At 40.4% G+C, this 27,726-nt stretch overlaps 1 protein-coding gene across 3 annotated transcripts in view; it reads left to right on the top strand.

Annotated features, from left to right (window-relative positions):
• Positions 1-27,726, top strand: part of INO80 (INO80 complex ATPase subunit) — a 70,354-nt gene that overhangs the window by 26,020 nt on the left and 16,608 nt on the right. For all 3 annotated transcript variants that reach the window (XM_061997986.1, XM_061997985.1, XM_061997984.1), the window contains exons 16-27: positions 288-430; positions 1,420-1,504; positions 2,007-2,124; positions 3,189-3,274; positions 4,471-4,638; positions 5,050-5,183; positions 5,978-6,045; positions 7,443-7,536; positions 8,632-8,809; positions 14,516-14,656; positions 19,516-19,741; positions 26,100-26,227. In XM_061997986.1, coding sequence (XP_061853970.1) covers positions 288-430; positions 1,420-1,504; positions 2,007-2,124; positions 3,189-3,274; positions 4,471-4,638; positions 5,050-5,183; positions 5,978-6,045; positions 7,443-7,536; positions 8,632-8,809; positions 14,516-14,656; positions 19,516-19,741; positions 26,100-26,227 — 1,569 coding nt within the window. The remainder of the gene's footprint in view (positions 1-287; positions 431-1,419; positions 1,505-2,006; positions 2,125-3,188; positions 3,275-4,470; positions 4,639-5,049; positions 5,184-5,977; positions 6,046-7,442; positions 7,537-8,631; positions 8,810-14,515; positions 14,657-19,515; positions 19,742-26,099; positions 26,228-27,726) is intronic.

The following is a 27,726-nucleotide window of genomic DNA, read 5'->3' as shown; positions in this document are numbered from 1 at the left end:
AGATTGTTCCTGATTTAACAACAGCATTTTGTAGGGTTCAACGCTTGGGTCTTGTCTGGCACATTAAGAAGGATCTGAAATTGTTCAGAGGCTTAATGGGCTGAAGTCCAGATCCACCAGTTGAATAACTGCTGCAATTAATTGAAAAGATCAGTTGGGGAAAAATGCAGCAATAATGAGAAAAGATTGTGAAGCAGAAGTCTGAAATTAGTGTATGTGAAAGTGAACTCTTCACAGTGTAAATCTTCACATTGTGTGGACATTTGTTTCTTCTTTTGTGGTTACAGAAGACACTGTATACTCAGGATGCTCCTTTCCACGTGGTAATTACCAGTTATCAGCTAGTAGTACAGGATGTTAAGTATTTCCAACGAGTGAAGTGGCAATATATGGTGCTGGATGAAGCTCAAGCACTCAAGAGTAGCTCCAGGTAAGAAATAAATGGAAACAAAGCCTCCCTCCCTCTGTATCAACCTCTGGAAGGAATAGTGAGAAGACATCAAGGTTACATACATCGATGGAAGTTAAAACTAACACATATAAGACCCTTTTAAGTGTCTAAGGTAGTTGAGTATCTGTATAGCTCTCTGACACTGGATTGATTCACTAGTTTCAAAGCGGTGTCAAATGCTGCTCACCTTCTCTCCTGACTACTGACAAGAGTTCAGCCCAGTGAGCCGTCTGTAGCCTTTAGTGTGTATTGCTTATGTTTGCTCCATTAAATGCATTATTTTGATTCCTTCTTCAGTGGCACTTCCAGACACAAATGAAAGTCAGAACACTGAGAATACTGTTGGCTGCAATAAAGCCCAATCGTTGTCATAAGTCTCTGTGCCAGAAAGTTTTCTGTTTTCTAGTAATGGATTTGTCTATCTTTACTCCTGTAATTGCTTTCCCATAACCTTTGTCCAACTTGCTGCTGTACACAGTAAGCTGAGGACTGCTTAAGATGCACACTCATTCTAACTGAAGTCTGTCTCTTCAGCAAGATTTGGAAACTGCCTCTCAAGAGCATTGTAATGTATAGCTCAATACCTCTGCAACAGTAGCCCATCCACTTAGCACAGTAAAGTCTAAAAATACATGACATTCTGACTCATAACAGCTGTTTCTGTTGGACAATTAATTATTCTGATCATGAGTTTTTTATTAGTAGTCAAGCATTTGTAATAAAAATGAGTAAAAAGATACTTGAAAAGGATTCTGCACATTTCTTTGTCACTTGTGAAAAGGCCTCTTCTTCCTGCAATTGTCTTTTGAAAGACTGGGGAGTAACTGTGGTAGTTTTAACCAGTGACCTCCAAAAATCATTTGGGAAGGTCACTGGAAGCAGTTAGTCTTAAAATACCTTATGTTTTGTATACTTCTGCAAAAATAAACCAGTTTCAATGACTTTTTTTCCTTACTTTTATTCATCAGTGTTCGTTGGAAGATCCTACTACAGTTCCAGTGTCGAAACAGGTTGTTGTTGACTGGAACACCGATTCAGAACACGATGGCTGAGGTATTTCAGAGCTCACAAGAGTTTAATTTTCTTTATACCAAGAACAGATACCAAATACATGTGAACAATTGAGAAACCTGTTGTGTTTGTGTAGTGGTGGGATCATGCTCATTGCAAACCACTGGCAAACAAACATGGGCTCAGCTCTGGGAGGGGAACATTTGGAAACGTGCCACACATTCAGATAAAAGTCAAGCTGAAGACACGTGGTCAGTAATACCTAGATTGCAGGATGAAATCTAATTCTAGTGTCTTTTTCTTCTGCTGTGTGAAATCATTGTGCTGTGTTTCTGACTGCTTTCTAACAGTGTTTTGTTAAAGTTGATGTATCTGACATTTGTTGGAGGTGGGAAGAGGATGCAGCTGGGCTTTTGTTTAGTTTTGCCACATCTTTAGATGCAAAGTGATTTTGCTTGTAAAGAGCTGCAGGGATTTGGGGATCCCAAATTACCTTGTGCTCTAGTAGGGTGACTTTTGCTGATGTACTGTTCTCTCCTTTTAGCTATGGGCCCTGCTGCATTTTATCATGCCAACGCTATTTGATTCCCATGAAGAGTTCAATGAGTGGTTTTCTAAGGACATAGAGAGCCATGCAGAGAACAAATCTGCCATTGATGAGAGTGAGTGCACTGTGCAACTGCAGTTGCTTTTTATGTTAAAAATATGTTATCTTTTCCAAATACTAATGGATCTCTCATTTTTTGCATGAGAGAGGTCATCTAAAGCACAGAATGCATAATGGGAATGTTGATTTGCTAGTTGTCTCCTCCTCCTTCTCACACATGGAGAAGTACTTTTAAGTATTTACACATTTCTACAGAGCACATCATCTTAGAGATCTCTTGAGTGTGATAAAAGCTAAATCTCTTCCCTGTGAGGATGAGGGAGCTTGGAACAGGCTGCCAAGATGGGTTGTGGAGTCTCCTTCTCTGGAAACATTCAAAACCAATCTGGATGAGTTCCCGTGTGACCTACTCTAGGTGGTCCTGCTCTGACAGGGGGGGGTAAGACTAGATAATCTTTTGAGATCCCTTCCAACTCTTAAGATTCTGTGATTCTATGACATAAAATTTGATAGACAAAGTGCTAAATACCTTTTGAGAAGAAAAGCACAAAAATTCTTTACAAACAAACAAACTGTATAGAAAAATCTAGCTAGGTGAAGCAACTGGTTTGTAGTTGGAGTAGAACACAGCACAGCTGGAACCTGTCACAAAAGAAAGGCTTTTAAGTGTTCTCTAATACCTCAAACTTTATTTTTACAAACTAACATAAAGACTACAATTGTCTGCATTGTCAGTATGCCCTGTACTTGTGATACTATACTTTTGGGGGATGAGACTTAAAAGTATATTGCTCTCTCTTGAATTGGCAATGTCTCACCTGGAACTTTGCTCTTCACTAATAGTGATTGCTAAATTTAAGCCCATATTGTTCAGCCCAGAGGAATATGGGACACATAAAATGCTTTGGAAGTTGATTCTTTGAAGCAGATTTTTAACCAGTGTAGCTCAACACTCATTTATAAAAAGAAAAATCATCAGAGAAATACCAACATTATGCTGTAAGACTCATATGGAGGGAGATGACCAAGCACTAAGGGACTTAATCTATAGAAGAACACTACATCGTTTTCTTCTTTGGTGAAGTAGTTGTTCCTTCTTCCCCATTGTCTGTATTTCAGACCAGCTGTCACGTTTGCACATGATTCTGAAACCTTTCATGTTGAGAAGAATCAAGAAAGATGTGGAAAATGAGCTGTCAGATAAGGTGAGGAAAAAGTATTTACCTGGAATGAATATTTCAATTATCTTGTCACAGCTCTGTTCTCTAATCTGTCTTTTGCAAACTCCTTTGTCAATCTGTGTACCTGAAATTTGATTGTAGACCTTTCATGGACCTTTAAGTTTCTGGCACAGCATCCTAGCAACCTCATTATGTGTGAATGTAACAGGAACCCCAAATTAACATACTTGTAGGGAAAGCATTCTGTCAACAATTACAAATAAAAAATCTCTAAGCCTGATTGACAGAACTATCACTAGTTGGAGCGAGGGAGATGGATACAGCAATAATTGGGTGATAAACATCTCCAATTACTTTTGTGAAGGATTTGGAATGGATTTAAGGTCCTTTTTGCTTGTTTGCACGCAGCAAGAAATGCATAGTGGCAACGTCACACTCTTCTCTTTTGTTAGTCTCTTAATTTCAGCTGGATGTTAGTAGTACTGTACACTACCTTTTCTGTGGTGTCCAGTGACAGGACAAGGGTTAATGGACATGAGCTGCAACACAAAACATTCCACTTAAACACAAGAAAAAACTTTGGTGCTGAGGTGAGGGAGCCCTGGCCCAGGCTGCCCAGGGAGGGTGTGGAGGCTCCTGCTCTGGAGGTTCCCAAACCCACCTGGACACGTTCCTGTGTGACCTGCTGGAGGGGAACCTGCTTTAGCAGGGGCTTGGGCTGGATGAGCTCTAGAGATCCTTTCCAACTCCCACCATTCTATGAGTCTATGAATACTGGATGATATTATAATCAGCATGTGCCGAGGTTTGAGGATCACTGGCAAAGAGACACCCACTTTATTCTCATCTGCTAATTACTTTCACAACATTATTTTCCCACAGACACTGTTGTTATGTGATGCACCTATTGTTACATGAGCTCCTGATGTCCAGTTAAGATGACTCTAAATGGGGTAGCATTTTAACAGGATAGTAGAATTGAGGTCAGATTTTAAGCTGCTCAGCTGCAGATGTGATACTTTCAGAGCTTCTCTAAGAATCTGTGTACTTAGTTGTGCTTAAGTACTTTTAAAGGTCTATCTCCTACGTCACACCTAAGCCTTCCAAAAAACACCTATCAGTTAAATCTTTCCAAGGTTGGATGCTGAAATACAGATATGAATGTAACTGCCTTTATATGGGTTGTTTTTTTGAGAAAGTTCTTCATTCCTGTTTTGCAGATTGAAATTCTTATGTACTGCCAGCAGACGAGTCGCCAGAAGCTGTTGTACCAAGCTCTGAAAAACAAAATCTCTATTGATGACCTTCTGCAGTCCTCAATGGGCACTACTCAGCAAGCACAGACTACCACTAGTAGTCTCATGAATCTAGTCATGCAGTTCAGGAAGGTAAGGCTATTTAAAATAACATTTTAAAATCAGTCTAATAATTCATCAGCGTGGAACTGAAACAGGGCTTCTAGAAAACACCTTATAAGCAAGGTTTCTGTCATAGGCAAGCAGTTCAGCTGTGTTTCTGATGTTGGGGTAGAAGAGCTTTAGGCAAATGGTGCATGCATCTGCTAAGTGGTTTAGTGCCAAGCCAGTGTTTGAAGGAAATCACTCAGGAAGAAGAGGCAATAGCTGTTTTGTGGATAGGAGAAGGTCTGATACAGTACTCAAATGGGATTAATAGCGATGACATAATAGTCAGTGTTAAAAGTTTGAGTGATCAATAGTCATGTAGCTAATTTGGGATGTAGATGCTGCATGGGATTAAGTTAATTCCTCCCAGTATCTGACATACTCTCTTTCTTCTAGGTTTGCAATCACCCAGAGCTGTTTGAGAGACAAGAAACGTGGTCTCCATTTCACATCTCCCTAAAGCCATACCAGATTTCCAAGTTCATCTACCGTCATGGACAGATCAGGGTCTTTAACCACTCACGGGACAGGCAAGCATACTCCACTTCCTCTCCAGCTTAGCATGTTTAGTATTATTACTTAGATTTATTTTAGCTGTGTAAGTTGTAATTAACTCCCTTACCTGATGTACTTGAATGACATTGGCCAAGCAATACATTCCTCATTTGCTTTCATTCGTTCAGCTGTTAAGCGTCAGGTATCTGATGCACTTTCTGGGTAGAATCCTGATCATCAAATGTCCCTTTGAATAAGAAAGTCAGGAAAGGGAATTGAGAGCTATTGCTGATGATGTGTAACACAATTAAGCTTTAAAAGAAATCTTAAAAAAACTCAGACTCTCCTGGTTTCCCTCCAGTGAGTTTTCATGTTTAAGGAAGCTATCAGTGTCTGCTGTGACAGTGCATTTTGCGAGCATCTACTAGTGCCTTGTCAGCTTTTAATGCTTACTTTGGATGAATAGAAGCTGCCTGAGCAGAGCTGGCTGCTTTTTCAGGCTGTAGCAATTCTTGATGACTTTTGTTTGCATTCAGTTATGAGAAGGGCTTATGGCAGAGATGAGAGAGCCATGTTTGAAGATGAGACTAACAGCATAAAATGCAGTTTCCCCAACAATGGCGTGTCTCAGTGTCAAATTAACAACAGTGCATATGGACTGATGATACTTTTCTTATTGCCATGCAATCCCAGATATCCAGTGTGCTGAAATACTTACAAGGAAGAAATAAATAGCCACTCTGCATTTTCTGCTGATTGTGTGATTGAGCATCACATGTGTGAACACCTTCTTAGTGATCCTGTTTGGTTCTGTTGCTTTCATTTTCAGGTGGTTATGGGTTTTACTTTCGCCATTTGCACCAGACCACATCCAGCAGTCTCTCTTCCATAGGAAGGGTAGGTTTACAGTCATGGGAAGCAAATTGGGTTGCATGCTTGCATGTGATGTTGTAATACATCTTATTCAGGAGAAGGGTTGAGAGGCCACGTTGCTTTGTCCTCTGAAATAACCCGATTAGAATTCATTAGAATTTTGCACTTGTTACACGTATTTTACTTGCTCAGTGATGAAAGGATGGAAGCAGCTGGAAGAATAATCTATGTACATTTTGTTACTGCTTAATCCTACTGCAGTCTCTTGTTTCATTCCTCTTGCCTTTTCTTAAGTTGCTTCAAAGAATTAATGCTGCCTTTTGAGTCTAATGTAAATTTTTCACAGATTAAATTCAGAGAAATCTTGGATTCATTCCAGTGCGTTTGGAATTGTGTGTTGAAACGACAGCTTCTCTTTCAAGTAAAAAGCAGATGAGATGCAAATAACCCAGGATCTAATCAATGAGCAAAAAACCCCCATGAGCTGCTCATACTGACAAATACAATTTATTACCAAAGATGATTTAATTCTTTTTGCCCAACTACTGGGGTGGGAAAAACTTTGACAAATAAAGGCAGGAGAGATACTGGTTACCTTATGGTGAAATTTGTTAGCATGGACTTGTTCAGCTATGCACAGCCCAAGTAAGAGGAACCAGATGCAGCTACAAGAGTCTGCACTTGCCTGGAACTCTTAACTTGGATTGTCTTGCCGATTATTCTGGTTTCTCTTTGTTTTGGTAGTCATGATAGGCTTTTTCTCGAGGACCCTTTTTGATTTAACACAAAAGGAAAAGAACCTGGGGTATATATTTTTTGTGTAGAAGTTAAAACACCTTAAAATATGAGTGATATTGGGTGTGCATTCATGGGCCTGGAAGGCTTTTTTTGTTAGCAGTAGAACATATCTGCTCCCTACCCTTCACTTCAATGTATCCATCATCCTCACCTTATCTGTTACATCCTTATCCCCACGCTCACATTCCCCTACCAAGTCCTACATCTCTTTCAACTAATTTGGCTGTGTAAGAGGGAGCATGGTTGGCAGAATGCCCTCAGGTGTGCATGTTCTGGTCAGCCCTCTGCCAGGTATGTGTTTAGATTTGCAAACCTACAGGCTGCCTATTGATTCTTTGTAGATGAAGTCAACATCCTTATTGGTTTTGTGGTTTTCTGGCCTAGAACCTATTTGCCTGTCTTGCTAAATGCCCTCCTCGTTCCCAGGCTGGAAGGTGAACTGCAACTTGGAGTCAAGCAGCAGTGATTCACGTTACATTTCCCCTATTTCTGTAAGATCTAGGTTAAATTAGCATCTCCTCTTTATTCACCTAGATTTGTCATGTGTCAGGGAATGTGTATCTTGATGAAATGATGGGTGCCTGTGAAATCTGTTGGCCTAATTCAGTATTTCTGTGACATAGGCATCAATGAAGAAAGCTGTTTTTCTTTCCTCCGGCTTATTGATGTTTCTCCAGCGGAAATGGCAAACCTCATGAATCAGGGACATTTAGCCAGGTGAGGACAACTGTTGTTCTTTCTTTCTGTTTTACTAATTGTAAGAAAAGTATAGGTGATGTTAGAGGCATCTCTCTGTAAACCTGCATCTTCCATGTCTCCTAATCATATCATTAGTCTATTGTTTTCTAGTGTGATAGCCACTTCTGGAGTGTTTCTCCAGGAATAGGGCACCACTATGCAAGGCAATTTTTAAGCCTCTGTCAAAAGAAAACCTCTGCTTGAAAGATTTGACTTTGCAAAAGCACAAGACAGTCAAAGGGCAACAGAAAGTTTGCTTAGGGTTACACTGTAGGTTGCTGCCATTGTCAAGTACAAAATCCAGGCTCTTGAAGGCCTTTTTGTTGCAATGCTCAGCAGTTGCACTTGAGTGTAGGTTTGAACACGTGGAATAAGCTTGTGCAGTGATAGTCCTTCAGCTCTGAGCCACGTTGTCTACTTTCCACATGTCCTATTTTTCATACAAAATGGAATTCCAAGGCATGGGTTTGGAATAATGGATTTTTTAGCATTGTGAACGTTTGAAAGGGAGGTGATCTCTTTAATTTAGAAGGTACTCTGACAGAAATTTGTGGCTGGAAGAAATTTGAGATTAAAAGCAAGTTTTTACTAATAAAGATGTTTTGCTTAGGGCTTTGTAAATGTAATATTCTTGTTATATTTTTCTTGGATTACTGTTTCTTGTCTGTGTTCCAATAACAGTACAAATATCTCTTGATCTGAATGATAAATTGAGATTGATGATAAATGCTGCATTCATTATGCAGGTTGTTGTGAATAATTTATACATGGAGCAATTTTCAAGGAAGTCAGAGTGCAGTTAGAAGTAGTAGTGGGTAGCTTGGGCTCAACCCTTTCAAACAAAGTGCTTCAAAGTGTATTGTGATTTAACCACTCAGATTCAGTCGAGCTACTTGGAGAAAAATGAAAAGCAGAGTAATTGGCAGATGTCTAACAGAAACTTATCCTTGAAGTCAGGACACTGCAAGCCTGAAATTCTGAAGAAAACATTTGTGCCACAGTTATGTTGTAGGTATATCCAAGTTTTTCGTTCACCAAGCAGTGAATAAATGTATTTACTGTGTTTTGTTTCAGATGGTTAGCTCTTTTCCTGTCTCTGAAAGCATCCTACAGGCTCCATCACACGCGCACCTGGGTGGAGGCTGAAGGGGAGAAGCAGCAGGGCTCACCTTTTCTGAGCAGCAGGGATTTCTTGCTTGATGTCAATTTCCCACTGTCATTCCCTAACTTGCACAGCTGCACTTTGCTGCAGGTAGGCAAAACTTCTTTGGTGTGGAGACTAGCAAGTCTTTGCGAGCATGAAACAGTGAAAACCTTTCTGACATTCTAAAACAGAAGAAAACAAACCTGGAAACAGGTTGACTTTATTATCTGCTTGATTAGATGCAATTGCTAAAGCTTAGAGTGCTGACCTGGAAAATAGTTGTGGTAGATTTCAAAGCTTGCTAAAAAAATAAATCGGTGTAATCAGTCTTAAAAATATTACTGGAGCAACAGAACTGTGTTTGTGGTTTGTCAAGGATGGATTCTACGTGCAAGCTTCAGGTTTTTGTAAATGTTTTGCTATGTGGAGGATGCTTGCTTTCTGAAATGAACTCCTTGCTTCTCAAATGCAACACCTTGTTGCAGGAACTGAGGAAAGCAGAGAGTTCAGCTTAGCAATGTTTCAGAGTGGCTGGACAAGCATTGTCGTTGGTGTCTTTTTACTCTGGAATTTGCTTCTGCTGCTGTCTGATAGCCTCCAAATGTATTCATCTCACTGTGTAGTGCAAGGTAATCTTTTGCCTGGGATGTGTGTGAAGGTTTTATCTTCTTATGACTAAATTGCTGTTGTTTTCCTGAGTTAGGTTATAGCTCCATTGATTTGTTTCACTGGGAAATAAGTTCACAAAAGTGCTGGCATAGAGTCAGGAAAGCATCTGGGGCACTTAGCAGACATGCTGTAAAAAAACCAAAAAAAGTCTTTTCTCAACAGTGAGATTGTGCCAAATTTCTCTAGGGAATATTGCTTCTGTTCAGGAGGCTGGAAAGGGAAAGGAGATAGCCAGAACTGAATTGAATAGCATGTAGAGGAAGTTGAAATTGAAGACGCATAAGCAGTAGGAAACCAACTTTGGACTTGGTGTCATGTTTTGCAGTGTTAACAGCAAAGCCAACAAAATGAGTCGTCCTAGTTATCAAACAAAGAGCAAGCCAACTGTCTGTGTAGGCCAGTTAACTGTGGCTTTGCTGGTGTTTAAATATTTTGTGTTTCCATGTCTAGCTTGATGAAATGTCCAGCTGGGTGGATTTGCTTTCAGTTAGGGTTTTTTTTGAGATTACATGCAGGTATTTGCATGCTGACTGTGTAATGCTTATTTCTGGAACTATACTGTATAGCTCTGTCATAAATATGGTTAAGGAAGACTTGTGTCATGTCAGAAATGTTGTGTCCTAACAGTAAAGGAGTAGTAGATGGTATCAGAAGTTGTATGTGCTTACAGAAGGCAGCATTTATTTTAACATGTGTAGAAAGATACTTTTGGGTTAGTGTGTATAAATATTAAACCCAAACTTGTTATATTTGATTAAAGAATAGATGGTGAGTTAACATTATAGATACTAAATAGATGTGGAATGTGCACGTGTGGGTTTTAAACACTGAAAGGTAAAACGTTTGAATAGGCTGCAGACCCACCTGTGCCACAGCCCAGCAAGACAAACATAGAATTTAGTTTCTCCAAATAGTTTCTGTTCTTTGAGGAGGTCATTACCTGTGTCTCAGGGAATCCCAGTGCTGTGACTATGTGTAAGTAGTGACTGGTGTAACTAGCACCTTTCACATAGAGAACAACCAGCTGAGGAGCAAAGTGCATCAGTGTGTGCAGTACGGTGCATTTGTGATAACCCCAGTAAATCTAAAGGAAGTTTGGCCCTACAGTTATGACAGATTTGTTAGAACTGTTTTCTAACCTGCATGTTGGGCAAATTAACACCTGAACTCACTTTAAAATAAGCTCTGTTTGCAGAATTTTGTTTGTGCAGCTTACATATATATAGAACATACTAAAAAAATAAAGGGAAGGGAGGCACAATATCAAAGGGAGAGATGAAAAACAAACTGCCTGTTACATGCCTGTCTTCTGTCAGCATGCATCATCGTGGGTGAAAATGAACTCACTTGGTTCATTGTAGCCCAAATTTGAGAAACTTCCAGTGTAAAATTCCCTAAGGCTTCCTCTGGGGCTTTATAAGGTAGTAACATGTAGGGAGTGAGGCGGGGGAGAAAAGGAGGAAAAAGGAAATGGTATAAATCTGAAAAGGCTTTTCTTAACTGCTCAGGTCAGCATTTGTGATGTGAGACAAAATATGAAAATAAGTCTGTAGGCAAAAACCCACAATTTTCTAATAGGTCTTTCTGAAATTGAAGTAACATCTGTCTAAAGACAGAGTGAGTTTCTTCACGTAAACACAGAAATGCCATGCAGTGTGGGGTCTCTTTACTCCCCTTACTCAGATCTCCACAACACTTGTATTAATTTGTATATATGAATTTCAGTTAATATAAAATCTTATCTGTAGGGATGAACCCTTCTCTGCTTCACGTTCCTAATTATCTTTCTATTAAAAAAAAAGAGCTAATGAGCTTAAGATGCTGGTAGCAATCACCCATATTTATGTGCAGCTCCATTTGCAATGTAGGAAAGCCTCCTTCAACACTTACTTTGGATTGCATGGTTGCAGTAGATGTGTCTATTCTTATTTTTTAACAATCCTCCTCTTCAGTTCTTGGCTTTGTGGTACTAAGGCATGTGATCCATTTCAGAGCTATGGCTCTGCTCAGTTCTGCAACCTTACCTGCTCTTTTCCATGTGTGTGACTGATGGGATGATGGTTTCTGCTGTCCCCAATATATCTGGTGTCTGCTCTGTTCATCAATACTTAATGGCTATGTATGTCAAGGAATTCAGAGAGGGATGTTTCTTATGTAACCTGCTCATAATTTGTACACAATAAAGAAAAACAGATTAATACCTATGTACAAGACCTACTTCTGATACTGTGTGTATACAAAAACAGTGGTTTTCTTCTGTTTGAATCCCTTCTTGGAGGTTTTCCTTTATGTTTCTTCCTGGGTACTTCTAATTGGGCTAAAGGCTCTTTGATATTGTCTTCCAAAAGAGAATTAAATAACAAACTTGCATAGGTTTGGAATTACAGTTTGTTATTGTATTCTCACTTTCCAGGAAATCAAGTTATCAGACCCTTCTATTGAGCAGGGCCATAGTTAGTAGGCCAGTTCTTGCTGTCATAAGCCTTACTGGAAAGCTCTTGTGACTGCTTGCAATACTGATTCCTCTCTGTAAAATCAGCTGTGCCCCCAGCATGTGGGCCAGGAGTGGGGAAGAGAGGGGCTTTGAGCTAAAGCAGTTGTGCTGAGTCTGTTAGCCTGCTGTAGCTGAGAGGAAAATCACTCTTCCTCTCTGACTTTTTCAGTCCTCTCTTTACTCAGCCACTGAATCCTGCCTGTGTTGATGTGGGCTTGCACCATCACATCCCTGTATGAGCCAACTGCAGAAAGCTGCCTCTTTTCATGGCTGTTGAATTTTTCCTTGATTAGACATGTAGCTAAATAGGCTTCTGGAGGGGTGTGACAGGTGATAAAAATAGCAGAAGTAGCACAGACAGATCATGGGAAGGGACTCCTCCTCCTCAGCAGCAGTGCTGTTGCTTTGTTGGCACCATTTCTGGTCCTCAGATGAGCAAGCCAGCGTTCACATCTGTTGTCTGCAGCTGTGTACTGCCAGCTTTGCGTTTCCCACTCTGCTGTTTCAGCACACAAGCCTGTTTTACCAGGTGGTGAAACAGATCACAGAACTAACTTGGAATGGAGGAGCAAGGGTTTGTTTTCATCTTGATCAGCATCTCAATGAGTACAGGCAGTAAGGCAAACAAGAAGGGGCTCTACAGGGACAGGAGTGAACATGGGAAGCAGCTGTTGCTTAAAGCAGCGTTACAGATATAGAATCGCTGGCTGAGTAAAAGCCTGGGTTTGGGATCACTTCAGGTTATCCAGTGTGGCCCAAGCTTTGACCTCTGCTTTTTAGCTCTACTGAGTGTCAATGAAAAGCTATTGTCAACTCTTTCTGATCTCACCTTTTATATAGAAGAACAGATGTCCAGTCAGAGTGTGAACTTTCTTTTACCAGCTCCAGACCACGAGTCACAGGGGTAGCAGCTGAAAGACCCACTTATGTGCTAGAATTGACTGGTGCTGGCATGTAGGTACAGTAAGACTATTTTTCTCCCTTGTCAACAAGTTCCAAATTATATGTGCTAGCCTTCTGCATCTGCATAGAATCACAGAATGGTAGAGGTTGGAAGGGACCTTTAGAGATCAACTTGTCCAACCCCTCTGCCAAAGCAGGTCCATCTAGATCAGGTCACACAGGAACGTGTTCAGGAGGATTTTGAAGACCTCCAGGGAAGGAGCCTCCACACCCTCCCTGGGCAGCCTGGGCCAGTTCTCTGTCACCCTCACCTAACTACTTTACCACCCAGTAAAGTAGTTTTTTCTTATGTTTAAATGGAACTTTCTGTGTTTCAGCTTTTTTTCCATTACGCTTTGTCCTATCACTAGATACTGTAGAAAAAGTTGCTGCCCCAACCTCCTGACATCCACCATTTAGATATTTGTTAATTTACATCTTGCTCAGTGCATCTGCATCTGGAAACAGAAAGAGCTCAGGATGCATGATCCCCAATAACCAACTGCTTGGATGTTTTCTAGCATTTCTTGATATGCATAAGAATGTACAACATGATATACAAGGTGTCTGCTTCTGTTGTGTACCCTGATGTTAAGCACTGGGAATTTAGAGAATTGGGAGGCTCTATAAAGTCAAAGTAGCATGCAATTAATTTTGGTGCATTAGGAGCTAGGGCAGAATGATGCCAAAGCTTTAGATCCTATTGACTTAAGGGAACTGCTAGAATTGTCAGGGCATATCCTGTGATCTTATGGCAGTGAGAGACACATCTCTTAATGTGCCTGAAATTGTTGCTTGTTTCCTATAGCATGCAAAATAACACTCTGCATACTACAGGAAGAAGTTCTAACAGTTGGTTGCTAGGAATATAGAAAAGTGAGAATACAAACCAAGTAGCAAAAATGCCTCCATCTGTAAACAGTTTAGTTCATGATTTCATGCAAGTGAAAGAAAATTTAGTTCTCTGATCTTTTTCTGTGTGGAGTGGAGCATCTTCAGAGCTCTTCTTTAAACTTCAGTGTTATTCCTGTGCCTCCCCCCCTTCCTCTTTTGAATCAGTATATTTTTCTGTACAAAGGGACATTGATGCACTGGTGGTAAATTCCAGGTTTTACCTGTGGGTCTACTCATGTGTGTGAGTAACCATCCTAGCACCTTGAGAGTCTTCAGGGTAAAATTGAGAGCCATTTTGCACAGGAAAGGGAAAAACCAAAAGTGGGAATAGATGAAAGTCCAAAGATACCAGTGCACTCTCATTTAGAGTCTTATGTTTTTTTTCCCTGAACAAATTTGACTTTATGCTTAAGGATACATAAGGGAGTAGCTAGAAAACAGCTCGAGGCTCAGACCTACTAGGACATTCCCACACTTTCTTCATTGTAAAAGCTACGGTTAAAAGGTTCAGTGGAGGAAAAACTTGCTTCTGGTACCAGCTGAGCATAAAGGCAAGTGTTGATATGAACTGATCTGCTTCTGGTTTCAATACAAGCTATTTCTGCTTTCAGGATTTGCATGTTCTCACCATTACACAAAAGTCCTGTACATTATCACTGGAGATGATGTGTCCAATGTCCTTTTACTCAGAGAAATGTTTAGGGAATGTTCTTTGTCTTTTCTCCTGATGGTTAAAAGATTTAAGAAGAGTTTGTTTGTTTGTTTTTTTCTTTAATAGACATATAGTGACTTCTTATTTTTAATTATGTTTTCAGAACCTTGTGTTCAGTAGCCACTGTAAAGCAGTTACTGGCTTTTCAGACCACGTAATACATCGAAGGAGATCAGCTACCTCATGTGTACGGTGCTGCCAGGTGACTGAGCTGCCGTCCTTCCTCTGCATAGCCAGTCCACGGGTAAGTCCAAGTGAAGTTGTAAATTATGTGTTTTCTATTGTGTTTGAATCTTGTGTCTTAGGAACAGGATGATCTATTAGTTTCTTTTGGTTGGGTAAAACTGTTGTGAGGATATCCTTTTGCTACTGTATTCAATAGTGATTTTTCTCCTAGGGGAAGTGACTGTAATGTGTACTGAAGGGAAAAGGAAGGTAGTAAGATGCAACAAGAGTTATTCTGAGATCTGTAGATTTCACTTTCTCTCCTAATACCAAAAGCAGTAAAATTATAGAAGAGATTATCAAGTAGATTATTCTCCAGTAACCTAAGGGGAAGGTGTAGGCATGATATGGGCAGAATGTACTGATTGTTTGGTCAACTGTGATGACAGAAAGGGCCTGGTGCTTTCTGAAAAGGATCTTTGTTTTGTCTCACTGTGTCAGCTTATGCTGCAATAAGGAAACATGAAGTTGCAACATGTAGGGATTGCTTGAGTTGGCATTTTCTAAATCTTTTGGATATTAAGTGGTACAACCTGGGGTTGTCCTTTAACTATTAACCAAATTTTGGAATGACTGTGGCTGAAGTTTTCTGGGCTGACACAAGAGACCTTGATAAGTCTGTGGCTGTTGTTTTCATTCCATGTTGTTGGATCTTGGTAAAGCTGGACAAAATGTGTATTAGCAGGCTGCCCAGATGCTATATTCCTTGGTTACTGTTGATGCTGTTGCTTTAGGCTTGATCAAATGGGGCTGCACGTGCACTTAAACATTGGCATTTGGGGACGAGAGGATGTTAAGTAAGACTGTTTATCCCATAAGTGCTGCTCCTCCAGCTGAATTCATCAGTGCCTGCAGCTCTGTGGGCCAGGAATCCAACTGAATTCTCACTCACGTATCACCTCCCAGTCACAACATATTACCTGGTTCAAGAGCAAGCAGTTATTCTGAAAGTAAATTGGGAAAACCACTTCTCCTCCAGATTCCTTTGATTTGTTGCCCTTGGTACTTATATTTGCATTGCAGATGAGTGTGTGGAATGCTTCCTATACATTAGGAAGGGAGGAGTGGCTCAGAAGGCTATTTTGGAAAGAGAAGGGAAAGAGGAGATCATATCTGACATACATTCCTAGTGAATACAAGTTGTTTTGGCTTGGCTGGTGTATAAAAATGATTTAAGTGGAGGCATGGCTTTTTGTTTCTAGGAATACAAAGACTTCATTTTACGCTTGTTAGAAACTTTTGGCAGCAGTGTAGAAGACCTGAAGCAGCAGAAAGAGCACATATGTTCTCAGGAACGATAGCCTTCTGTTGTTGTTTGACCTGTGATGAATTTGGGAAGTTAATGGAGCGAATGATAGAAACAGGAGCGTATGTTTGTGTAGTAGCTAGGGGGGGAGGCTAGTGGTGAAGGAGGGGCTTTAGTGTTGTAGTTTTCTTTCTTTGCAGGCAATTTTGCTGAGCACAGACAGGTCTCAATCATATACATAAAAAAAATAACTTGAAAGATGGACCTTATATTTTTGTATTTATTAAGAAGCTGATTAATTTGGCTTTAAGTACTCTGATTTCTTTTAGTAGTTCAGTGCGTACCAACCTATCAGGTATTGTGGTCAGGGGTGGTTTTGGGCTTCTCACAACGTCTGAAAAGTTAACTGTGTGTGAAGATAAATGCAGGAAGCATTTTCCAATCACCCTCACTAAATTAAGTTGCTGAATTTAAGGTGGCAATGAATTAATATATCCCTGTCACTGTTTCTGAACCACGACTGTTACAGCCACTCAATTTAACAAGAGTGTGTTGATGCAGCAGGAGGGTTTGATACCAAGGACTACTCTACCTTTTAAGTAAAACCACAAAAGACTTAAACTGTGCCACGATAGAAAGGAGAGAGGAAGTGTATGAACAAGCTTGAATGAGAGATTTTTTTGGGGATCTGTTTAAAAATGCTTCAGTTTTTCTTCTAAGGCCATGTAAAAATTGCAGAGTTCTACCTTAGAAGTGTCTGTAGCCTTATGTCCTCAGAGGTGTGTCAATGTTACACAGGCTTACTTGCTTCATGGGAAGATTTGTTCTTATTAATGTAAAAAATGCACTGAGGCACACACAGGGTTTATCTTAAGATTGTCTCCTAGTAGCTCTTCCCTTAGGTATTACTGAAATGTATAGAACTTTATGATTAGACTTTGTATTTCTTTTAATAATGCTAGTGACTGAGTCTTCCTGTTGGTTTGGGTAGATAAGCCACATTTTTGTGTTAGAAATGAGTCTGTTTTGTTTTGTGTGTCGTGGCTGCTGGTCCCAGGTGTCCTGGTAATAGATAAGACAGGTCATCTGTACCTGATATAGTATTTATTCCAGTCTGTCCAGTGTAGAAATAGGAACTGAAATGTGATGGCTTGTTTAAAAGAAACAACCTAGGTCTGTACCACTGCTTTGTATGTCACTGTTCAGGCAACCAGACCTGAACTGAGAGAGGTTTTGCCCAGACCCACAAAGAGCAGTCCTGTGCTGTGACTGCAGATGGCAGTAAAGCTAACATCAACTCTAACCATTTCTACTGAGGAGTGGGAATGTGTACAAAAGTCTTATTTAACACAGACCCCTTCAGTTTGCAGTGTTTTATGTGACTGCATAGACCTGTCAGCCAATCTGGTTTCAAGATAGCTTTTGGCATCTTGCAAACAATAGATGTAACATTATTGCTAAGAGTTTGTATTCTTTTTTGACTGAATTTTGATGTGTACCATCCTCCTGCTTCTGAATCTGTTTAAACAATTGATTTGCCCTTGCAAAACTAAATCTCAGAGTACAATTAAGTTCTTCCTATGAGAAGGGCTCCTGCAGAACATGAGTGGCCCACAGGCTCCTACAGAAAAGATCTTGCTTGATAGATTTTACTTTGAGTTAGCTGTTCAGTGTTCAGAGAAGAGCAGCTGGCACCTACCAGGCAGTCTGTCCTGAGCTATGGGTTACTCCATCTTTCAATTCTAAAGTACAATATTGAAAAGTGTTTATATTTGATTGCTTATCACTTAGGTAGGACATGGAAACATTTCCATTTGTGTGACAGAATGCTCTGTATGTTATTCTCAGTATGTGGCAGTTAATTATGCCACACCAGAATAAGCTGGAACAAAAAATTCATCCTCTTTCAAATACATAAAAGCTTTTTGGCCAGAACACAAAGCTGGTTCTTTCACTGCATTTAATGTTTAGCTTGTCTCTTTCTTGATTCTTCAGAATCTCAGCTGTTTACTGTTCACCATCAAACCCCACAGACTCCTCTACTGACTCTTCCTATAGAGTCATAGAATGGTAGAGGTTGGAAAGGACCTTTGGAAATCATCTAATCCAACCCCCCTGCTCTGTCTCTTTTTTAAACATTTGAATAAAGTTTGATTTCCTTTGTGTACTTTTTCATTTATTACATTGCTTTTTCTAATCCCCCAGGGACCTTCATGACAAGGTTTTTAACTTATGTGAATGATCTTTTTTAAATGGCACTGGTAAAAGCAAAGCAACAGTGGCTGCTAAAGCAGTGGTTTATTTACCAACAAAGCATTGCAAACTTGTAACTTTTCTCTCTTTTAAGCCCATGCTCCAAGGTTAATTGTCTAATATTAATTTTTAGTTTCATTTTTGACTTTACAGTCGGATATTAAGTCTCTTGATAGTGTGTGAAAGTTTCAGCTAGCTTACTTTTGTAGGTTATAAATAGCTTTTGTAAGTTTTTACTCCAGAACGTTGGCCTAACACAGACTTGTGTTGAGAAACGATAGGAGGAAGAAGTTAGCAGTCTGCATTTTTATTGCAAATATTCTTGTGCTATATAGTGAATTGTTGGGTATTTTTATTCAAGTGAAAGCATAGTAATTATTGTATTTGCTTTGAATCGTGTGGTTTAACTCTTAGTGAAGTATCTTAGGAAAAAATCAACTGTCCTGGTATGTACCATGGCTCAGTTACACTTTTGGGTTTTATTACTTCACTGTATTGAAGTTATCCCTTCCTGGTACAGGAGAGATAAGAGACAGCTATGGATTGTACAAATTACAACTCATCTTCTGGAATGAACACTTTACTTGAGAACCTCACAGCCACTGGGCATACAGCTGTTTGGCTAACGTGGGACCTTTCCCACTCTGTCCAGATTTGGGTGAATGGGGCAGAGTGAGGCAAATTAAAGCAATGGAACCATTCCAGAACAGCTCACGTGACATGACATCAGAGTTCCTGTGTTTGCAACACTGGTCTGTCCAGCTGGCCTTGAAGCAGGTAATAGGGCAAGGCCTTCATAGAATAGCCAGAAGAACAAGATCACCCTGTGCTCACTTGCACTGTTTCTGTGGCCCACTTCTGTTCAAATCAGCTGTTGAGCCCAAGAAATGTGTTCCAAAATTGGGTTGTTTTCCTGTTCATTTTTTTTTTTTTCCTTTCTAATTTATGTGTCTTCCTGATTTTCAGTTGTCCCATGAATTGCTGTTAAGGACAATATGTAAATCTCTGGTAGGGGAAATGATTGCGAGGGGCAAAAATAATGAAACAAACAAACAAAAAGAGGTCTGGGTGACATGAGAGATGCAGCCAAGGGTATTTATTCTTTCACTCCCAGCTTTGCTGTCAGTTGTGTGGCAGTTGGCACAAGGCACTGTTTATCAAAAGTCCATGCTTGGTCATTCATAGGACTTTCTGTTTTATGATGTGGGAAGATGTTGCATCTCTGCTTATTTTAAAGCCAGCCTAAGATTGCTTTCCATTTGTATATGTCAGTAATGCTTTGACTTTTAAAGTTTGATCCTGTGGGAAGGCCACTGAACTAGAGACATGGGATGAGAGGAAATCTGAACAAGAGAACTGATTGTCATTTTCACTTGTAGGTAACAGCTGTGCCGCTGGAGTTCTACTGCAATGACCGAAGTGCAGAATACGAGCGCAGGGCACTAAAGGAAGGAGGAAGTCTTGCAGCAAAACAGTGTGTGCTCCATGGATCCCCTGACCTAGCAGCTGAATGGCTGAAGCAATGCTCCCAGTTCTTCCCAGAGCATCCAGGAGGGCTGTTAGGGATCAGGCCTCAGAACGGCTGGTCATTTATCAGGATACCGGGTAAGTTTGGAGGTTGTCATGGAACAGAGCTGAGGTTATTAAGGATGTCTGCTCTTCAGTGGTCAATGTGCTTGGTTAGGGGCTTTTTGAGGGAGTGGGCTTGGTTGTATATTTTCCTCCTGAAAAATTACCCCTGTATCTTAAAGCACACTGTGGTGTCACAGAGTCTTAAGAGCTGGAAGGGACCTCAAAAGACCATCCAGTCCAACCCCCCTGCCAGAGCAGGTCACACAGAAACTTGTCCAGGTGGTTTTGAATGTATGGAGAAGGAGACTCCATAACTCACCTGGGCAGCCCCTTCCAGCGTTCTCTCACCTGAACAGTGAAAAAATTCTTCCTTGGATTTCTTTGGAACCTCTTCTGTTCCAGCTTATACCCATTGCCCCTTGTCCTATAACTGAATGTTACTGAGAACAACCTGGCTCCATCTTCCTGGTAAGCACCCTTTACATATTGGTAAACATTAATGAGGTCACCCTTCAGTCTTCTCCAAGCTGAAGACAGCCCCAGACTGAAGTACAGCTATTGATGGATACTGCAAAAGTCTAATACAAACTTCTCTAAAGCTTATAAACCTCTTCTTAGCATGTCAGCCCTCCAAATGACCATAAAGAGATGGATTTGCTAATTAAAGCACAATCTATCCTCACAATCAAATGCTATTTTGATGTTGGAGACAGGAAGATTGCAGGAAAATTAACAGTCATACCTTGGCTTCTGATGTGCTGGAAGACCTTTATATTGACCTAAGACATCTTTTGTTGATCTTTGTAGTAAAAGATAAAAATTACTTGTAGCAGTCTACCATGAGAAGGGTGGGTTTGGAGACCAAGTTCAGAGAAAACTGGCCTGGAAAAAAGACACAAGGGAGTTATTGAGTTGTCAGTTTGAATAAAGACGAGTTACTTGTATTTCCTGGTAAATTGGGAAAAAATTACCAGTGTACTAGTACTAGGAAAGTAAATGTACTTCATTTTTTTCCTAGAATTGGAGTAAATTAATCCAATATCTGTTAGAATTTGATTGCCAACACTGCAGTGACTTTCAGGGGCTGGACAGACTCTAGCTGTTGGAAGATGGTCCTGAGCAGTGAGCAAAGCTCTGCAGAAAGTACTAGAGATCTGAGAGATAGCCAAGAGGAAAAACAGCTTACACTGCCAGATGCTAAGTTATTCCCAGACCCTTTTGGGTCAAGGATGTTTGGCAGGGGAAGTTAGTACAGTAAAAGGAAAATGGCCTTTTGCTTGCCCACTTTAAGAAGGTACCTCGTGAGTACTTGGAGTCATTTGAATCACATGCATGTTTGGTTCTGTGTAATGGAAGAAACCAATTTTCATGAGTTAGCAGTAGATTAAAATTCAATGACAATTGATGACTTTAGGAATTGATTGAATTGTTTATCTGTTCCTTGGAAAGAGAAAACTATTCGCTGTAGCAGAAAGAAGGGAAATAGTGAAGGGATTGATTAAGGCAGAAGCTGCAGATAGAAAAATGAAGAAGAGTAGCAGATGGAGAATAGAGAGAAGGCTGTGTTCTCTTGCAAAGGCTTCCACTTTAACCTGGTGGCTTTGTCATCAGTAAAAGTTTGGAGAGGAATAACAATGGGGTACGACAAGCTTACCGGGAGTGAGTGAATCGGTACAAGGTTGGGCACAGCAAAGAACTGGATGGAGAAGGTGGCTGAGATGAGTGTGTTATGTAAAGCTGGCTTGATTTAAGAAGTATTGGAGTTAAAAAGTGGATTTAAAAAATGAAAAGTTGTTTTGTTCAGCTGTGTTTTAATGAAGTAGAAAGTAGCATTGAAACCTAAACTTACTCTGAGAAGAGAGGGCACATAGCACAACAGGACAGCTGATACATGCAAGAGGGGGCCCGGGCATTACAGAAAGTGACTGATGTGCTCAAGTCTAGCCAGTGTCAAAAAGAATGGTAGGTGTGAAGGTCTGGGGTAAGCAGGTGACAGAAAGAAAAGGGGATACCTCTTCTCTCCTAACCCTGATCTATCCTCTCCCAGACTCGGCGTTCCCAGTACCCTGGCAGCAGGCTCAGCTGCGGTCACTGTGGGAATCTCTTGAGGCTTTTCCTGTTCTTTGAAAGAAAAATGGTCCTGGATTAAATGACAGGAAGTGTCTGAGTCCTTTTAGCATCGATAAAAAGCACCGGCCTCACTGGCTGTTTACTGTGAGAGCCAACTAGCTCCTCACTGACCCCATTGTGCCGTGCAGACTGTCGGGAGGGGAACCAGGGGTGTCAACTGGAACCCAGACTTTATCTCTCTTTCCTCTGCTTTTTGCATGTCCAGAGGCACTTTTTCTCATTCTCCAGAGAGCCGTGAGCCCAGCTACAGTCATCGTCCAGAGCTCCTGACTGGGGTTATTTTGAGTCATAATCATTTGTAACTATTCTTCCCAGGCCCTAGAATCCTACTATATCCCCTTGTAGATAATTTATGTCTGTATCCCTGCATGGCTGGAGTCAGGGGCTTTTTTTTTTCCAGACTGAAAGCTACACAATGTGATTTTTACAGCTGCTTTCCCTCTGGTCTGGTTCTATTTTCTTGGGTGTTTTTCTCTCTACAGTGCTGAAGAACCCCAAAACAACCCAGGATCTGTATCTCCTGACTGGTTTAACATGTTAAAAATACCTTTGACACTATTAAAAGTTAAAGTATAGGTGGACTTGCTTTTGCAGCGGGGTTGGACTAGATGATGTCTAGAGGTCCCTTCCAACCCCTACCATTCTGTGATATACAAAAATAAATCTGATGTCATTTGGAGTTTTCACCCATCATCAGAACCTGAAAACTTAGATTTGCAAATTTAGGAAATCTGACTTAAAAAGGAAGCAAACAGCCTTTTTCTTCTTCCCTTTTACCTCAAAAGGGAATGAGAAATAAAACTAGAGGTGGAAGAATTATTTTTGTTTTGTTTTGTTTCCTTCCTTCCTTCTTTCCTTCCTCTCTTTTGAATAGTGATGTTTGCTGGAGATGGCAGGAACATGGTCCCCGTTGCGTCCCGGCCCGCTGTCCTTGGCAGCACTAGGTGGCGACCTTGGCATGCACAAAAACGCTTCCAGTCAAAGGGTTTTCTCTTGCAGAGATGAGAAATCTTTTCTTTTCTTTTTTTGGGTAGTTCTGTTTTGCTTCCTCCAACCCCCCCTCTAAAAAACCCAAACCCAAAACCCAACAACTTTCTCCCCAGCCCGTTCTGCTCTGGTGCTGAGAGTTATGAACCATTAACAAGCTGCTGGCTTTTCAGGCTGTAAGACCATCTTGGAACTAAGTTCTTTACTCCCAATGTGCATTTTGTTGCTATTTAAAAATAGTAACTTACACAATGGAGACCTCAGAGGCCAGCAGCAAAGGACACAGCATCATATCCAGTTAACAAAATGGAATTGTACCTGTCATGCCAGTTTGAGGAGAAGCAGTAGCATTTTGGTTTTTGAAACTTGATAACATGTTCATCTGAGCCGGTCAAGACTGACTTTTGAACAGACCCTGTTTGTTCTCTCGGTTTCCTTCCAGTCAGATGGCTTTTGATTAATAATCATATTAAGTTTGTTGTGTATATCTAGACTTTTCAAGTGGCTTCACTCAATTTAATTCATTCTGAAATAGCAAGCTGACCAATTAGAATAAAAGCAGAATGTCATGGCTGGATGGATTTACAGGAAAGAACAACAATTTGTACAAAGAGTAAACATTGCTGCTGTGCAGAGTGTTTTACTTATATAGATGTATTTTAAAACCAAATAACCCTGAGTCATTTGTACTTAATTGCCTACTTTCAAAGTTTGGTTAGAGGAATGCATGAAACTATTAACTGTTTGTTAATGTAATTGAAGCCAAATTCTGTTCTGGAGATGAGTGCATCATTGTACATTATGTTACACTTGGAACAAATGCCAGCCTGAGCTGTGGTCTTGGGTTTTCCTTTCCTTATCTCATTGGCTTGACTCTCTAGTTGACATATTCCCTAAGGCAATTTCAGATTCAAGCAATGAAGTGACACTTGCTGCTGGTAAAGCAACAAGGTCATCATCAAAAGGGAGAGCAAATGGAAGAAAAAGTGACTATCAAGAGAGGCAGACAAACAAGAGAGTGAGCAGTGTTCTGTTGTGTTGGATTCTTAGCTAATGAATTGCAGGAGCATGGCTCTAAACTTCCCAAAGGAGAGAGTGTTTGCAGCATTGGCTTATGGGGGCAAGTAGATGCTTATTTGAAGCCATATTGACAACTCACAAAGTTCAGAAACAGGACTGTTGGCTGCATCTTCTGATTACTTTATGTAGATCCTAATAGTGTCAGCATCAGGTCCATTATTTCTGTTTAAGCTAAAAGGTGTTTTTGAGAGATCTTGAAGTGGTGAAGAATCACATGTGTGTTTGGATAAAAGTGTTGCTGATTAGTTTTTTCCTCACTGTTGTAAAGATAAGAGGGAAGTGTGCCTTGTTTTAACAAGTCACTGCATACTGTGCTTTCTCTGTTAGTATAAAGTTCTCTTCTGTTGTTAAAAAACCTTTGTCCAAAAGAAAAGCCTCGAACAGTTCCCATTGAAATGAAATCAAGTTTCTGAACTCCCTCACTGCAGCAAAAGTGTTTTAACACACTGAAATCTTGGGAGATTATCCTAAATGCTTTCTATTTTTTACAGCCTTTGTGAAAGGCATTCTAAACTTAGGCATGTTATTTCAAAGTGATCAGAACAACAGCTACATTCCTGCTTTTCCCAGCAAACCCATGACTGTACGTTCAAATATCAACCTTAAGCCCTCTGTGCCACATCACTGCACTTGAGCACTCATGGACTGTGCTGCCCACCATGCTCATGAGATCTTTTTAGCTGTTGTGTGATCTATACTCCTCTTTGCCACTACTTTGAGCTTGGATTTAGCTATATTAAAATGCATGGTGCTCAGAGGAATGAATTGATTTTTGTATATCCCTCTTTTTTTAATGGGAATATTGTGTAAGACAGAAGTACCCTACAGAAAGCTGGATTTTCCTCAGCCTATCAGTTAATTCTGTGCAACAAGAAGAATGCAGAAGTTGTTACCTTCTAGACCTTAGAGAATGGTACCTGCCAGACATGTTGAAAATATTTGGATTCTCTACTAACCTTGCACCATCTGCAATTGTCAACTTTCCGTTTTGGCTGCAAACCTAAATTCAGACATCCCAAAGAATAAAAGAATCATCAGTGGCCTTCCCAACTGATACATTTTTTGGAAGAAAATTTCCCTTCATTCTCTTTCAACAGCACTGTATTGTTTACTGAAGTTTATGTACAGAATGTACAAACAGGAAGATCTCCTTCCTGAAAAATAGTTCATGAGCGGTGCTGAAATAAAGAGCACATGAAGTATAAAGTCTGAAGTGATTTAAAAGATTGCCATCTGGAAACATTTCTTAAACAAACACCCCCCCCCTCCCCTTTCCCCCCCAAAACAACCAAACCAACCCCAAAAGTGGAAGGTGGGTGGGGGGGGGAAGCTAAGGCAATTTTGTGAAGGGGCTGTTGTTTTGCAGTGACTTAGAGAACTAGTCTTCACTTTCCATGTTGAGGGGAGAATTTGATCTTGGAACTAGATCTTTGGAGGGTAAGTCTAAAGCTCAGCAGCAGGCAGCAGTGGGCATCCAAAGGACAGCATTTTCATGCATGAAGTGAAGAAAACTTTCTTGAACTGTGATTGTTGCTCTGGTCAGGATAAATCCTTACGTGATCAAAGGGCTGTCTAAAAAAACAATTGAGTCCATATGTGTGAAGAGATCATTTTGTGAGGAGTTTTTGCCAGGTATATTCATATACTCTCATCCCAGCAAACGAAAATGATTGTTAGCAGGGTGATTGTAAGAGTTATTTAGGAGGGATGTTGCAATTTCTTCCATCATGACTCCTTATTTAGGGACTCTTTACTTGGGGATCTCATTAATATTTATAAATATCTAAATGGTGAGTGTCAGGAGGTTGGGGCAGCACTTTTTTCTACGGTATCTAGCAACAGGACAAGGGGTAATAGGATGAAGCTGGAACACAACAAGTTTAATTTGAGCATAAGAAGAAACTCCTTCCCTGTTGAGATGAGGGAGCCCTGTCACAGGCTGCCCAGGGAGGGTGTGGAGGCTCCTTCCCTGGAGGTCTTCAAGACCCACTTGGTCACATTCCTGTGCCCCCTGATCTAGGTGAACCTGCTTCTGTAGGAGGGTTGGACTGGATGATCTCTAAAGGTTCCTTCCAACCCCCAGTATTGTGTGATTCTATGATTATAAGGCAGTGAAGTGCTGGGAAAACAGAATTTAACTTGTTGTGTGTAGCTGTTTTGGCTTTATTGTTACTTTTCTTCCATTTCCTTTTAGACAAGGAGAGTCTGATCACTGACAGTGGAAAACTTCATGCTCTTGATCTTCTGTTGACACGACTGAAATCTCAAGGACACAGAGTTCTCATCTACTCGCAGATGACACGGATGATTGACTTATTGGAGGTAGGAGAACTATAGCCTACAGAAGTCAGACTCTGAAAATGCAGATTTAGCAACAATGTTTTGGAGAAAACAGTCTTTGGATGCCATAAACCTGATATAAAACCCCATTGTGTTGAAGGATATTCAGTAAAGGCATCAGTAAATTCATCACTGAGAATTACACGAGTTGCCATGTGAAAGGATGGTCTATATGTGATAGGAAAGGAGTTTGGAATAGAGTCATTACTTGTGATTTAAATACAGTCAGTCTGCCTCAGTGGAGAAGATAAATTGGTATTTGATTAGCACCTATGCTACCAAAGAGCAAGTCTGAAGAGACATTAGGAGAAGAGCTACTAATTTGGTTTCCCATTAGTAATACTTATGATCATTGGAAAGAGAATTACTTTTACTTCTTTAGGCTTCTGTTGAAGACAGCAAAGTTTGAGTTTTCAACTGGAACATAAAAAAAAGGGGATATCTTGTGTCACAACATCTCTCTCCCTTATCAGTGAAGAATTAGCATCATTTCAGTACAGCTAAACCATCAAGATTCTGTGATCTTTCAGCTGTTAAGCCCTAGGTGCACATGGACCCTCTCAGCAGTGTTACACATGGCATAGTGTCTTCTTCACAGTAAAGAGAAGTGAGAAACCTGAATCAATAGCTGCCTAAGTCATGGGTTCTGTATAAGCAGGAATGTGTTTTAAGGTCACCAGGTTCAAGCACAAATCTCAAGCTGAACATTTTGGTTTTGCTACTGTGAAGAAAACCAGAACTTGCATGGTTGCAATTCTGTATATTGGCTCTTTGCCCAGGCATTGCTTCCTGTGGTTCTTATTGGCAAGTGCTGGACATGGTGCATGTTTGTTGACACCCTGCATTGCACCATGAAGCTCATAAAGCTGAGTGTTTAGTGCATCTGTCTTTTGAGTTAGCATTCCATTTTATAGGCTTGGGAGAACACTGTTTTGCTGTTCCACCTCCTGAATGCTCAACTTGTTGGATTTTATTATCCAAACAAGCCACCTACCTAGTCCTCTTGTTTTTCCTTCTCTTTACCCGTGCAACAGAAGCTGTAGTGAAGCAAGCTAAAAATCAAGCAGGTACTCAGTTTGTAAGAAAATCCTTGCAAAGCTTGTGTAGCAACAGATGTTTATATTTTTCCTGACCAAGAGATATCAAAATACATCCCCTCTGCCTACTTTAATGTAAGATGTCCTATTTCTTTTGAGAGTATTTTGACTGTATCAGTGTAACTGCTATGTTACTATGCTAACCTATTCAGGGCACAGAGCACAAAACACATGGTGTACAAGGTTATAAATCCATGTCTGTTTGATTTAGCTTCAGCTGAAGAATGACACCTTAATTCAGCCCCTATAAAATGACTGATATCCATACAAAGATGAAAATGACTTTTTTTTTAACAGGAAGGGGTGAAGTATAATTTCAATACTGTTATTTCATACTTCTAAGACTATGATGTTTAGTTTTCTCAATGCAATTGCTTTGTCCTG

The sequence above is a fragment of the Colius striatus genome, chromosome 6 (genome assembly GCF_028858725.1).
Source record: "Colius striatus isolate bColStr4 chromosome 6, bColStr4.1.hap1, whole genome shotgun sequence".
NCBI lineage: Eukaryota > Metazoa > Chordata > Aves > Coliiformes > Coliidae > Colius > Colius striatus.
This window is presented reverse-complemented; position numbering and strand designations above follow the sequence as displayed.